General features: G+C 47.1%; 1 protein-coding gene across 2 annotated transcripts in view; it reads right to left on the reverse strand.

Moving 5' to 3' along the window:
* Window positions 1-14,869, reverse strand: part of INPP5A (inositol polyphosphate-5-phosphatase A) — a 173,171-nt gene that overhangs the window by 88,159 nt on the left and 70,143 nt on the right. For both annotated transcript variants that reach the window (XM_080910850.1, XM_080910851.1), the window contains exons 3-4: window positions 7,621-7,721; window positions 3,565-3,652 (exon numbers count right to left, since the gene is read on the reverse strand). In XM_080910850.1, the coding sequence (XP_080766976.1) occupies window positions 3,565-3,652; window positions 7,621-7,721 (189 nt within the window). The remainder of the gene's footprint in view (window positions 1-3,564; window positions 3,653-7,620; window positions 7,722-14,869) is intronic.

Genomic DNA, 14,869 nt, shown 5'->3' on the forward strand with positions numbered 1-14,869 from the left:
CATTCTCTGGATGCCACAAGCCTCAGAGCCATCACTGTTAGTCTCAGCAACGCCAGCATCCACACAGTGCACAGAGCCTAGGGCCTTTCTACCTGGACGCTGTACCCCACTGTTTTCAGTACTGGTCTGGAAGGGCAGCATGGAGAGAAATGTAGCCTCTGCCTTCCTGCAAATCCTCCTCAGAGCTTTTCCTCAGCTGCACTTTGACTTCCGGCCCTCCAGTCCCTATGCTTTCCTCTTGCCTCCCGGCCTTCACCTCTTTGGATCCAAGCTCCTTGCAACCGGGCTGGGGACCCTCACCCAGTTCCTGAAATTAAACACATCCACTAACAGCCTCTGATTCTCTTCTGCTCACAGCTGTGACCCTCTCTCCAAGGTGCCACTGCCTTCTCCTACTTATCCAGAAGGGATGTGGGTATTCACGTTTCCTCCTCATTAGCCCTCCAGCGGTCTGCTAGGAGACAAGTTCATTCTAAACATGTGACGGGGCCTGTATGGGCAATCCTGGGAGAAAACAGCAAACAAAAACAAGCTAAGCCAACCAAGGTAACCTCTCCCGGGATGAAAAGTCAGGTACTCTTAGTGCTCTAGGACATGGTATACCTTGCCGTCTCCTGTGAATCACAATTAGCCATTCTGTTGCCCCAAGGCCAACATCCTCTGTTCAAGTAGAAACATTCAAACACAAGGAACAGGATGGAGACCCAGATTTTCCAGTGGCGGCAACTTAACATGCCAGTCTGGCAGAATGTCTGAAGACCCAGACTTCTAATAAACAATTTTTAATGTAAAACTTGCAAGGAGTTAGCCAATGACAAAGCCAACATCGAGGGGCCATTTTCACAGTTTCTGTAGAGCATAAACAGCAGACATCTATCTCACATCAAAGACAAACATGTCAGCCACAGTAAGCACACACAGAACTTTATGTCCCCAGTTCAGGATAAAAATCTTAGGAACCATCCCTTCAGGAAGCACGTAGCTGCATGTGCTGTACTAGTGCCACCTCCTGGCAGCAAAGAGCATTTGCAATTCTATTCTAAGCCCCCCCCCCCCCCAGCATCTCCAGTAACAGAAGCAGCAGATCTTAAGCTAGCAGTCTACCCCATCACCAGGAGCTCCCAACCCCACCCCAATAGCTACCCCCATAGTCATCTCAGACAGCAGGTGCAGTTCATTCAGTTCAGCAGCTTGCTGGAAACAGGCCACTATTTTCTGATCCCCATTAATGCTCATGACAGCATTTATGTATAAGATAAATTCATCTCAATTTCCTTTTTCAATTAATGGCCTATTATTTGAACCAGACTCAGCTAAAAACACTCAGCTGATACCATCAATCTTACAAAGATTAAATTTCTCTGTCTGAAGCTACAGGGTACCAGGCTAGGCAGAAGGATGGCTACCTAGCTGTTGGATGGTGCCAGCTATGTGCAAGACCCCAAGGGTGGAGGTCCTTCCTACCAGGACATCCTAAGGTGCTCACTAAAGACCATAACATACCAAGAAACACAGCGAAGGGCTGTGAAGTGGATGGTGCTCAAAGACCCAGGACCACTGTAGTTATAATCTGGGATAACTGACCTCTACTCTCTGCTATCTACAATGACTCCAGACAGCATGGAGAGCCCTTGATCATCATTCAATCAGACATGAAGGCACTCATATCACACTGTGGTTGATAGAGAGTACCAGGACAGGAATGCCAAGGCGTAATCTGTGCTTGACAAACAAAGGAGAACAAAGCAAAGCAGAACTATCACACACCATGTTCTACCCTCAAATAGTGGCCTTTATTCCTGTCAGTCTAGTTATGAAGGCTCTTGCAGTGTTTGTGAGTGTGGGATTTATCCTCCCTGACCCTGTACTTTTAGGTCACTGTGGCTGTATATTTAAAGAGGAGTTGTGGAGGAAAGAACTTTCCTACAGATGATGCCTGTAGTGTAGCAAGGCCTTGATGGAGGAAAGATGCTGTTGCTGAGCCTTCTGCAGCACGGGTGCCCCATGGTCTGATGGTGATGAGCCTTATTGAAATTCTGTCTGGATTCTCTGCTGGAAATCCCATCACCACAATCAGATCTAAGAGTGCGTAAGCTTTGTGAAATTGTGAAAACTCTTAGCCATTGTTTTTCCAAGCATCTCTGTTCCCTCTGCCCTCTGCAAGGACAGGAACACGATGCCAGGCCACATGACATCATCTCAGAGTGACCCTTTCTAGGCTGTTTTCATCTCTAGCAGTTCCCACTACTTTCCTTCAGTTCACCTCCGTCCTTCTGCGTGTCTAGTCTAATGTCTATCTTCACTGACACATCTTTTGCATCTGTGTAAGCCTGACTGGAGAAGATAAGCAGTTGGGTCTTGGCAGAGGAAGCCCAGAAGGCTACAGGGAGGAGGAAAGAAGGAAAGAAGTACAGAGCTGAGAGGAAGAAGCCAGCAGCAGAAGCAGCAAAGAGAAGGAGAGGGGGACGGAGGAGGACTATATTCTAAGCTGGACAGAGCTAGAGGAAGGATACCTCTGAGACTGGTAGGTGGGAGGTGGGTTTGAAGTAAATGTCTTTAAGAGGACAGAACGTGTCTGGTACTGGATGCTCCTTGATAGGGATTCTCCAGCCCAAGGACAACCATAAAGCCAGTCTGTTTCTCTCTTTTCTCCCCACCCCCTTCTCAGACAGACAAGACATACGTGTGCACAAACATGCCCACCACAACACAAACCCTTGCTATATCTCTCCATATGCTCCGACAGAAGCCAAGCCAGGTAGCTGCACAGGACAGCCCAAGGCAGAAGATGGGCTGACAGACGAGGGTCCCTGCTAGATCTCCCTTGTGGAGAAGAAAAATAGCACCTATGAATGTGACAACATGTCAGAGGACAAAGTAAAAGGCATCAAGGCAGAAAGGACAGAAAGCTAACTCAATCCCTGAAGGCCTGGGCACTGCAGAGCTCAAGATGCTGTCCTCCAAACCAACAGTTACAAAAGCTTTCAAACATCTCTTGAGAGTTTAGGACCCTTCCTGGTGCCTCCTACCTTCTAAAGCAGCTATGATTCAGGACACTTAGAGACGAGGGACAGTTCCTATCAGATTGGTACAGGCTCTGTTCTATACCACTGTAAGGCACACCTGTTGAAGCAGGTCTACCTTTAAAGACCTGCTCAGGGCTTACAGAGTGATAGTCAAACCCAGGAGCAAGAACGCCAAGCAGCCCAGGTTCCGGTTCAATCTTTCATCTAAGACACTCCAAAGCACTGGGATCCTCCTCTTCTGTCATACATCTCAAGGCCACCTCCCTTAACTGGCCCATCCCCATCCCAGCTTCTGCCCATGCTTTCTCTGTACCTGCAGTGAGGATGCACTCTTAAGCCTCGGCCACCAGCTCTGCCAGGCCGGGGGTGGGGCCAGGACTCAGACCATCCAACAGTCAACAGAACATGAGAAGGCTTTCATTTAGGACATTCATGCTGTGCTGTGACAGGGCATGCATGCCAACTCAGTATTCTCCGGAAACAGCCAAGACTCAGGTTCCCTTGGCCTGGGACTCACCACAGCTTAAAAATGACTCACCGTGAAGTGTTCCTTTGACTTGTAGTTTTCATCCAGGTAGACACGAGCCCTGTTGTATTCCTTCATTGCATCACTGGATAGTAGCTCCCTGGGAGGGAAGGAGTAAGCACAGTAAGCCAAGGCCCAGATGCCATGCCTTCCTACAGCCATGAGGCCATGGTTAAAACTTTTTCACATCTCCCTGAGACCCACACAGCCCCTTACTAGGCAAAGCAGGAGAGAGGGAAGGAGGAAAGGGGGAAATAAGTGCTAGCCACAGTGGAAACCAGAGTCCACTTTGTATCCTTGGCACACAGAGAGCAGCCCACACAGCACTATCTGGTCTCTACTCAGGCCTGTGAGATGCCTACACTGCGAGACCTCCTGGGGATAAAGACACTGATGGGAATGCCTGCGACTCACTTAGGCCACACACCATGTGTAGGTGACTTCCAGAGTCTGCTGCTCTTGTTGGCAGCCCCACAGTGCAGACAGTGACAGTGACTAGTATTTCCTTAAAGTAGGCAGTAGCCTGTGCTCATCAGCTAATGTGGAAGAACCTCACTGCATCTCTCAACATCCCTTTTGATGGCCAAAGCCCAAAAAGTTGATTTTATCATCACCATCTCTAGGTTGACTAAAGAAGTACCACATATTTAGTCCAGAATGTGGGACAAAAGCCCATTCCTTCTCTGCTGCTGATGAGAAGCAGGCACAGCATATGACCCAAATGTACATGTGCTAGGGAAGGACCCCAGAGGAAACCACAAGTCTAGGAAAGAGGGGCAGCAGATGAGCCTGGATAGGCTCCAGTGAACGACCCTCCTCCCCTGCCTGGTTCTGTTGCTGGAAGCCACAGATCTCAGCATGTCCAGGGGTGTGTAAAACAGAGATAGAGATGCTTGGGCAACAACCCTAAACACCAGGCACATCTGGTATCAAATGCCTGACGTGGGATGATGACTTGAACACAATACCCAAGACACACAAGGTGGCGGAAGGGAGGAAACTCTTGTAAGTTGCTGTCAGACCTCCACACACAGGATATCCTCCTCCAGATACTGGTACATACCCTCCTCCAGACAAATATGAGTAAAGGCTACCTGACATGAGAAGGATCAACATCAGGGGCATGTTTTGTTTTGTTTTGTTTTTCAAAACAAGCTACTAACAGATCCAGGCCCAAAAAGGACAAAGTAATAGGATAAGTGGAAAAAAAATGCTAAAATGGCAAATATAAATATGATCCAAGCCCCAGATGAACATAGAAACAAACGTACAGAAGAAAGGAGTTTCTGGTGCTGACATATGAGAATCAAGACCTCACAGAATGAACCGAGAGTGGGCATCCCTGCAAAGCAATGCCATAGGGGATCCCACTCCATGTGGATGGCAGAGCCTCTCTGGGCAACACTGGGCAAGGGAGGAGGGGGTAGGGAGAAAAGAAGCATCTGTGGACAGAGGGGACTGATAGTCTCCAAACTTGGTCAAACCTATAGGTGTACAATTCAGAATAAACAATATTACACCAGAACACAGCAAACTGAGCTGCTACAAACAAGGTAGATGGAGATGAAAGCCAGCAGCCGGGAAAGCACATTATCCACAAGAAGATGAAGATGCACACAAGGGCTGGGCTCTGGTCGGAAACAATGAAACACAGAAGACAATGACATGGTGTCCTTGAAGTAGTGAGGGAACTGACAAGCTCCCATTCATTCCCAATAAACAGCAGCTTTCAAATATGAGAACAACAAACTTGTTCAGACAAACAAAGGCTGAGAGAATCAGCAGCAGCTGACTTGTACTGAAATAAACAGTACAGAAAGCTCTTTGGCTGAGGAAAATGGTCCAGGTAGAAGCTGAATCCAGCCAAGAGCAAAGAGCACTATATGGGAAATCCACACAAGGGTACCTGACAGCTCAGGCCTTCTCAAGGACAGATGCTCTTCAAAGCCAGAGCAGTAAGGCTTACGCTACCACACAGCCCATCTGAGGGACAGTAGTGGTAGAACCTCCTTCACAAGGGCCACTGGCCTGCAGGTGCCCAGGGCTCAGTGCCCACAGCACCTTCCCCCTTCAGAGGTTATGCTGCTCAGCCCACAAGCCTCTCTCCTTTGTCAACTTGCAGTTCTTGCCATAAACGCTAATTTCTGTCAGTGATGTGTACTGTAGATATTTTTCATAAGGAGGCTTAGTTCTTCCTTTGTTCAGAATATCATTCTGTAACAATATGGCTTTCTGTAACACCACAAATGTGTCAACATTATCTTTCTAAGCTACAATTTTTGCACATTCTGAAAATAATCCTCTCTACCTCAAAGCTACAAAGATTCTTCTGTATCTCCATCTCCAAATTTTATTTAGTATAACTAAAATTCATTCTGAGGCAGGGTAGAGTGACCACTTGGGACACTGTGATGCAGGATCTTCACAGGGCACTTCTCAGCCTGCAGTACCAAGGAAGACATTCTGTACCGCAGGTCTCTGCCTACCCTCGCTGCTCCACTGCTGCAATGCGAGCTGGGGCTCTAAGCCAGCAGAACGCTGACTCAGTTTTCCTCTGGATCATTTCCGCGTTGTCCTTCTTCATGTGACCAGCATTTGTTGGGGAGAATGCTTTGTAACACTTCCATTAAAACTGCCTTGAAGACTACTTGGGAGTAATGTACAGGGTTTTTTACACCCAATCAAGCTCCAAGACCTTGAGTGGTGGGAAGGCAGCACATGTTGCTTGGAAGAAACTCTGCTGTGAACAGGCTGCTTGCTCAATCTCTCTACACGCAGGGATGTTTAGGTGCCACTTGCAGGGGCATTTGCGCACTGAAGGAGCACTTCCTCCTTTTCTTGTCAAGCACAGGCCAGATGCAAACAGGAGCAAAGGGGCAAGAAAAAGTGGTAACAAGGGCCAGCGAGATGGCCCAGTGCATAATGGCATCTGTTGTACAAGCCTGGAAACCTCAGTTTGATCCCGGGAGCCCACATAAAAGTGGGAAAAACTGACTCTGAAAAGTTGTCCTCTCAACTCTACATGAACTCTGTAAAATGTGCACCACCTCCCTTACACACACGCATGCACAACAGAACCAAGAATGAAGGGAACACCCGAGACCCATGGGGTGGGTAGTGTCTTCAGTGCACTCCAGGAACTGAGGCAAAGCCACTAACTCAGGACCTGGCTATGTCTATGCCAAGCTGCTCCAATGGACAACAGGTCCCAGGAAGACCCCATGGATATTTCCTCTGCAACATTCTCCGTGGTCACAGCTGTGGCCCAGATAACCTCTTTAAAACCATAAACTAGGAACCACAGAAGAGCCCAATGCAACCCTGATATTCTGCAATCCTTTCAGAACTTTAGCCTGTTCCCCACTGAAAACTACATTCAGGATTCCCTAAATTCTGACTTTTCCTCTTCATCCCTAACCCCCTTTTATGGTCATCATTGGGATGCTACTAGAAGACACAAAAGGGCAAAATGGATACAACAGAGTCTAGAGAAAACAGGGGCTTCAAGATGGTTATAAAAGGTACAGATGAGAAAGGCCCTAATTCCAGTCCTAGAGCTACTCAAGGTTGGGTACCTGCTTGCTCCTCTGTGTCCATTCAGAGTCATCTCAAGAGACCCCATTTTCCTTCTTCCTAGGCTGAGGTCAGATGGTTCTATCTTCTAAGGAGCCACAGAGCAGTTTGCACTGGCTACACACACACACACACACACACACACACACACACACAGTTTCCTGAATGACATGTTACTTCCCAGGCTTCGAAACTCAGAAACTGCTGCAGAACTCAGTCCTGCCCATCATCCATTGTCCACTGCAGCAAGGTGGTTAGCATTTACACACCTCAGATACTCTGATGGGGGGAGCAAGACCTGGACCCCTAGCCTAGCAGCACAGGTGCTTACTCTTGAGGGGTAAGCAGCTGCCAGATCACTGAGCCACACGCCTCTCTGGGGAAAAGCTGCAACTCCCTCAACGTGATCCACAGAAAAGTTTCAAAGGGTGGTATTAAAGACCACATCCCATCCTAAGACCTACCCCCTGTCCACAAGCTCCGGTTGAGACTTACTTGACAAATTTGTCCACATGAGACATAGAGGCCTCATAGTTTTTCCCTCCGAATTCTTGGCAGTGCAAGGCCATGAAGTGAGGCTTGTGTGTGTGCAGGACCTGGGAAGAAAGCACAGAGTTAGAGCACAAACCACGTCAGGGAAATGAAGTATGTGTCTCACCACAACAGTCAGGCATCCCCATAGACAGCAGGGCACACCACACAGCTGTGTCTACAAGCTCTTAACAGATTCTACAAGCTGCCACCTCTTTGCTGTCGACTGCTTATTTCTAGCCTCTTCCACATTTCCTTAGCAAAGATTGAGAGTTTCTAAGAACCCTTTTCAATAGCCTAGAGACACCTTTCTGTGATTACAAAGCAGCAGTACTATGCTATGGACAAGAGAATATCAGAAAGTTTTCAGTCCAAATCACAACTTGAACACATCTTTAACACTGCCGTGTCTACCTGTTGAGAGACTGAGTCCAGGCAACCATGTGCATAACAGCATGTGCTCCTGCGCATGTTGGAGTGTGATAGCATGTTCTTATGTGCATGCATCATGCATGCATGCAGAATTGGGTGTCAGCTTAAGTAAGTGGGAGAGCATTGCCTGTGTACACGCATGTGTATGCACATTATGCATAGGCTTGCTCTTAATTCGGGATCACCAAGGCTGGCTGGCTTCTAAGCTCATTCCAGTAGCTATGCTGTCTGAAGCTCCAGATATGCACAGCTTTTGTTCTCTGTAGCCCTAGAAGCTGTTACCCTATGGTCTAATTTATAGCAGCAGAGGAGTCTGGTATATGGCAGAAACACACCCATGGTCATGGGCATTAAGTGAGTAGCACAGTCTGAGCTTGTCTACACTCACAACCCTACTTCTGCCCAACTATTAAGGTTCCTAGTTTTCCAAAACATTGCTCAAGTTACCAGAAAACTTTGCTTGGCATGGGCAGTACAGCACAGGCAAACCAACCATCTCCCAGGCAGTAAGGTGGGCACGAGGAGAGCAGCACCTAGAGGGCAGCTGACTGATGGGAGGCAGAGTCCTAGTAGACACTGAAGAGATGGTACAGGGGAAGGAAGGGCCCCCGGGAAGGGCTAGAAGCAGGATCGGAGAAGTAAACACTAAGATGGGGTTACTATCACCACAGGGCTAGGTGACAGCAGGAAAACTCACAGGCACGGCTGGAAGCCAGTGTATCTAGAGCCAAGCTAGGGTGGAAGGAAAGTCCCCAAGAGTCACGATTTTCATTTTATAAACAGAGTTACATAACCACTCTCTGTAAGTCTTCAAATCGAGCTGTCTTTATCTAAGTTCCAAGTAGCATTTTCCCTTTCTAAGTGAGTTTTTATTGTTTAAGCAAATGGCCTCTCGTAGGATAAAGCTACGATATTTGAATGACTAGAATTCAAGGGTCAACTATGATTCTACATCTCTTCAAAAGAGAGGGATCTAAGATCAACAGTTACATGAGGACCCAGCTATGGGCAGTAGAGGAAGGAGCTCCAGACTAGCAAGAGAAAAAAAAAAAAAAAAACAACCACCAGCATAACAGCCAGGCAGGGCATGGCACCAGGTATACTGGCCCCTCTCCAGACACCATGAGCACTGCTCAGAAGTCTGACTTGGCCGGAAACTCCAGAAGGAAATATGACCTCACCAGGGCAGAGAATAAGGCAGATGAGACCATGCTGTAGTCCCAGGTAACTTGGTTTAAAGTAGATATCACCTGGAAGAGGATCTGTGCTTGTCTTCTGTGTAACAGAACAATGGGACCTACCACAAGACTTAGGCTCAGGGGGAAAGGTCCAGGTGAAGGAACACAATGAGTGAGTGGGTGGCACTCTGAAGAGCCACACCTACCCAGCAGGGACAGTCTGCTCCACTGAAAGTCCCTGGTTGAAAAGAGTAGCATCTGACAGACAGCTATGAATTGAAAGCCAGCAAACAGGATGAAAAGCATCCACAACCAGGGTCAGCATAGCCACAGGACCATAGCAGTAATGAACCCAGCTGAGACTAAACCAAAGTTATAGCCAATACCAGTGCCAGAGGGTGCATTGTCTACATTCCTACCATGGACACTCAGGGCAGGATCACAGTATGTGTATCTGAAAGTGGAGGCATAGCAGAGAGCTCACCGGATTCACCCAGAGAGAACCTTAGCCCTGCCCTGGCTGCCTCAGAAAAGCAAACCCCAAACTCCCTTGGAAGTTTCAGGGTCCTGAACAGCTTGCCTAGAGGCACAGGACATAGAACCTGAAGCCTCCAAGGGTGACAAGGACAACTCTAGAAGGGTAGGTGGCTGGCTGGCAGGGCTCAAAGGGTGCTTATCCTTGTCAGTTACATTAAATTTTTTCAAAGTAAAGAATGTTTGCATGTTTCTTATACAGTACTGGTGAAAATGTTGAAAGGAGCAGAGGGGTGATGAGAAGGTGTTCAGGAACTGTCAGATGAGGCCAGCACTGACAGGTCTGACCTGACAAGGCTGTCCAGGACATACCGCCTAATCTTACTGTATGTTCACAAGCCCCACATCTGCTAGCTGTGGATGTGTGGCACAGGCTTGAACTACTTTGCTACTTCAGGAACATGAACCCAACAAATGGTATACTATGCCCAAGGATAGCACCAAGAGCTCTGCCCAACTCCCTGCTCATCAGTGACTCCATCTTGCCCTGAATTCTACGCTTTATCTCTGAGATCTGTCCCCACACTGTGCTAGTGATTTGGAGATAACCTCATGACTACCACTGTGTGTCTTGGGGCCTGTTTCTGCCCTGCCTAAGCTGCTTCTATAAATTAAAGATGAAGCTTCCCCCTCAGGTAGGAAGAAGCTGGTATGGGGAAGGGCTGGGCTCCTTTGCTTCATACATGCCTATACACATCTGACTTGGGTCTCATGTTGGACTTGGAGATACGGAGTCCACAATGACAGTAATAACTCATCCACCATGGCCAAGGAAATGTGGGCACTGTTGACTCCTGAGATCCCAACAGCCTATGTGCCTGGGGTACAAATGAGCTGTGGTCACACCTAAGAAGGCTAGGCTGGGATCCCACCTGGCCACAGAAGCAGTACCAGGGGCATGTGCTGGGTAGCCATTTCTTGTAGGTTCCACGCATTGGTGCAGCTGGGTCACTCTGGTAGCAGTGCACACTTCTCTCATGGGAACGTGCACACCTAGAACCTGTCTAGCTAGCACTCAAACAGAAATCTTATTCACAACTATATCCTGGTACTCTTCTATTGTGCTTGTTCTCCTCACAGACTGGTATCTGGGAGTGTTTTGTAGGTGTGTCTGTTCTCACATAGACTGCTATCTGGGGGTGTTGTCATGGATTGATATCTAGAACTGTTTTGTAGGTGTGCCTGTTCTCACATAGACTGCTATGTGGGGGTGTTGTGTAGGTCCACCTATTCTTCTCACAAACTTGCATCTGGGTGACTTGCTGCCAGTGTGTTCTTTCTCTGTATGGAGCATGTTTTAAGGGTTACCAGCATGCTTACTTTCATAATAGATTCTTCGGCAGACCAACATCACACATCCATTGTTAGTAAAGCCCTTCCAGGGGCTCTGGTATATTCAAGCTCTATGAAGTAAGCTGAAATCCACCTTTGCTCAGCCTTCATGATGCATGTCCTCACCCCTCCTCCCTCTTCTATAGGTCCTCTTCTCTTGCTTCTTCAGCTATAGTGTTCTTAGGTTGGAGGAATATTTTAGTTGCATGACAAGCTACCCACCATGTAATGCATGAGTTCCCCTGGGGTGAAAACATAGATGATTAATGAAAACATCATGTGGCATAGGTTTTAACTGGAATACAAAGGAGGAGGGGGAGATCAGAACAGAAAAAGTCATTTTAAACAACTTCAACTAAAAACTGTCTTAGTTTTCTGAGATGCACAGTCTCTGGAAAGTCAATAGATTCCTGGCTAAGCCAGACAAAAACAAATATCAGCAAAGACTAGAAAAGCCACATGTCCATCTAGAGAAAGGTAAGGAAACACAGACTCACTGAAGATACTCTGGTCCCTCTGATGTCGCTCAGGGAACAGATTCACATGCTGACAAGAACACAAGCCACATCCATCAAGAAAGAAGGCAAAATAAATATATTTTCAAAGAAGGATAAGATTCAGAAAACTCCCTTCCACAGACCTGCTCTGATATAAGCAGCACCAGGAACAGGTGTTTGCAAGAGGCCTCGAGGACCACTGGAATGGAGGGTAAGTCTGGGTACGCAGAAAAATGGCTTCTTGCTGTTTTAGATACATAGCTTCCAGGGTATCTAAATCCATAAATTTTGTCCCCCAAAATTTTATATATACATATATTATATATTAAACACAAGCTATGCACACACCCCATAGAAATCATGATTATGTTTACTTATATATAAGCAAAATAACCTACATGAACCCCAGTGTGACTGAAGATGACACAGTAGCAACCCTAACCCATCCTGGATCAGGGCTTCTGGATAAGCAAAAAGTTATGTCAGGAAATGGAGGCCCCAGGATTCCAGGATATTGGTGCATGGGCTCTAGGAAGATCTCAGGGGTCTGCAACTTAAAGTAGATTGGCACAAAAGAGAATCATCTGCGACAGGATTCCTGAGAGTAAAATAAAACATGGAGAAGCCGCCCCAGGACAGGGGAGAAAAGCACAGGGAAGGAGATGCCCAAAAAGGAGTTCGAAAAGTCAAGAATCATGATGTTCAAAAGAAGCAATCAGGAAATAAGCCACAGTCAGCCAGGGGACCTGACTCAACACTGACAGGAGAGGGCGCCAGCACACCAGGAATCTTACAAACTCCCACCACAGCCACCAACCAGCAAGTTTCTAGGAGTTCCTGGCATGCTGCTGAGGGTTAAAAGTCCTGCTGCATACAGAGAAGCCTCTGCAGAATAAGCTATGTTCACTGGGACTGCAGAGCCAGAACCACTGCAAAAAGAAATGAAGAGCCAAACAGGAAACATGAGGAGATGAGGACCACAGTACTCACAGAAGATAGTAATGGCAGAAGGAACAAATTACAAAGGGCACCAGGAAAGAACAAGTATGGAACCTTAGCAATGAGTAAGTGGGAAGTGCCAGCAAGAAGGAAGCAGGAGGAGGCAGTGAGGGCCTGGGAGAAGGGAGAAGGATGCGGAGCTGAAGCAGGGCAGAACAGAGCTGCACTGACTACCATCACAGGAAACAAGATTTGAATTTGCCCAGAAACAGGCTCTAGGCACCCTCCAAAGCATCAACTCCAAGATTCATGAGCCTCTGAAGCAAAAGACCTACAAACAGTAACAGCAAAGGCTTACCCTGGGGCTGGACTCTAAAAACAACGTCCAATGAAGGCAACCACAGAAACACCTTCAGAAACATCTCAAGGAGATAAACGTACTATCCACTGAGGGTACTATCAAGCCAGGTTCTCACGAGAAAAAGTAGCATGTCTGTCCCAACAGTACTCTGGGGCATCTAGGGATACAGGTGAGATCTATCTGTTCAGACTCCGCTAGCCACCTGTGTCTGTGTAACAACTGAGCTTTTCAGCTACAACACAAAACCAGCTACAGGCTGTGCCCTATTTCCCAAAACAAATTTGGCTAATAAGATGCTGATCCCAGGTTTGATGCACTATTAGTACCTGTTAGGCTCTCTAACACCCACAGATACGGTATATAGTATATATATCCACAGATGTAGTATATAGTATATACTACATATAACTCTTTACAATCTCAAGGTTTCCACGCAGATAGGGGAGCATTTTTACCTCTACCACCATGTACCCAATCTGATGTTGACATCAATGACAAGCCATATATATAGGACAGTGGTCTCCAAGATTATAATGGAACTGGAAACCCTACCACCTCATGATGCCACAGTGTTTGTGTCTGTGGTGACACCAACACACAGCCACTGTTGCACAAATGACTGTTCCTGGTTTGTGTGTTCTGTGTGCTGTATCTTCAGAGATAGAGTGTTCTACTCCTCCTTACTAAAAAACGACTTCTCTAAAATGTTCTGCCTACAGTGCAGCAGCCTCCTGCATCTCTAACCATATCCCCTTACTACATCCAAGGGTCACACCGAATGCCTGCCTTGGCCACCATATGAGTACAAACTGGATGCTTGCCTCGCAAAAGTATCTCATGACATACTTCTCAGAATGAGTCCCTCCTGTTAATTGACACGTGACTGTGTATCACAAAACTAGGGCAACCATTCAAAATGCCAGTAAAAGGGCAAACATCTAAAACATAAATCAGAACAGAATGCAAAACCCAAAACAAAGCAGGAATAAGAAACAAAGAACAAAAAGCAGAGTGTGCACGCAGCAAGCAAGCATGAAGGGCGGCCCCAACCCAGACACACCTCGCTCAGGATGACAAGTCTGGACCTGCTCTAAATGATGTGGCTGTGTAAAAAGAAACAGTTCTTTGAGGCCATCCATCCACAAAGATGGTCACCAACCTCTCCAGATGGCCCTGGAGTCAGCCTGGACAGCCAGTGGAAGGGGGTAAGTGTGGGGAGGCCCCTGCTGTGCTGCCAGCCCAGGCCCCACATTAGGAAGGCACGGGCTGGAAGCAGTCATACAGAAGTTATACAGAGAAAGACCCACTCCATAGGGGCAGAGCCAGGACTGATGCCAGAAAAGGCCTCAGAAGATGAAACTCAAAGCCATTAGAGAGGAAGACAGAAAAATGACCTGGGAGAAGAGACAACAATATAAAACACTCTGGGCAAAAGTAACAGAAAAAGAGAGAAATGGAGTCACAGAGAGAAATGGAGCCACAATCACTGAAGAAGCTTACCATCCATCCTCAACAACACATATACTCATGTGCAGACTCACAGTCATGGCACACACACGTACACACACACACACACACACACACACACACACACACACACACACACAGCCTCATGAACACAAACAATACAGATCACAGGAGAGCATCACTGCAAGCCAAAACCTATGACATCACAGGTTCTATGACAGGTTCGGTGTCTACAGGATGGGAGCTCTTGTTAGATATGTTCTCCAAGAGAAGCCATCTTCTGGCCATAAGCCAAGTCTCAATGCATCTTAAAGAATGGAAGTCACAGAAACTGTTCTCTGACCACAGAACGAGAGTCATAGGGAAAAGAACATACACTATTAGAGTCTGTTTACATAAACAAACAAACACTACAAATGCTGACTCATCAAAAAGCAAGCCAGCAACATGGTGGCAGCAGAGCACAGTAGGGA

This window comes from Micromys minutus (assembly GCF_963924665.1).
Source record: "Micromys minutus genome assembly, chromosome: 2".
Lineage (NCBI taxonomy): Eukaryota > Metazoa > Chordata > Mammalia > Rodentia > Muridae > Micromys > Micromys minutus.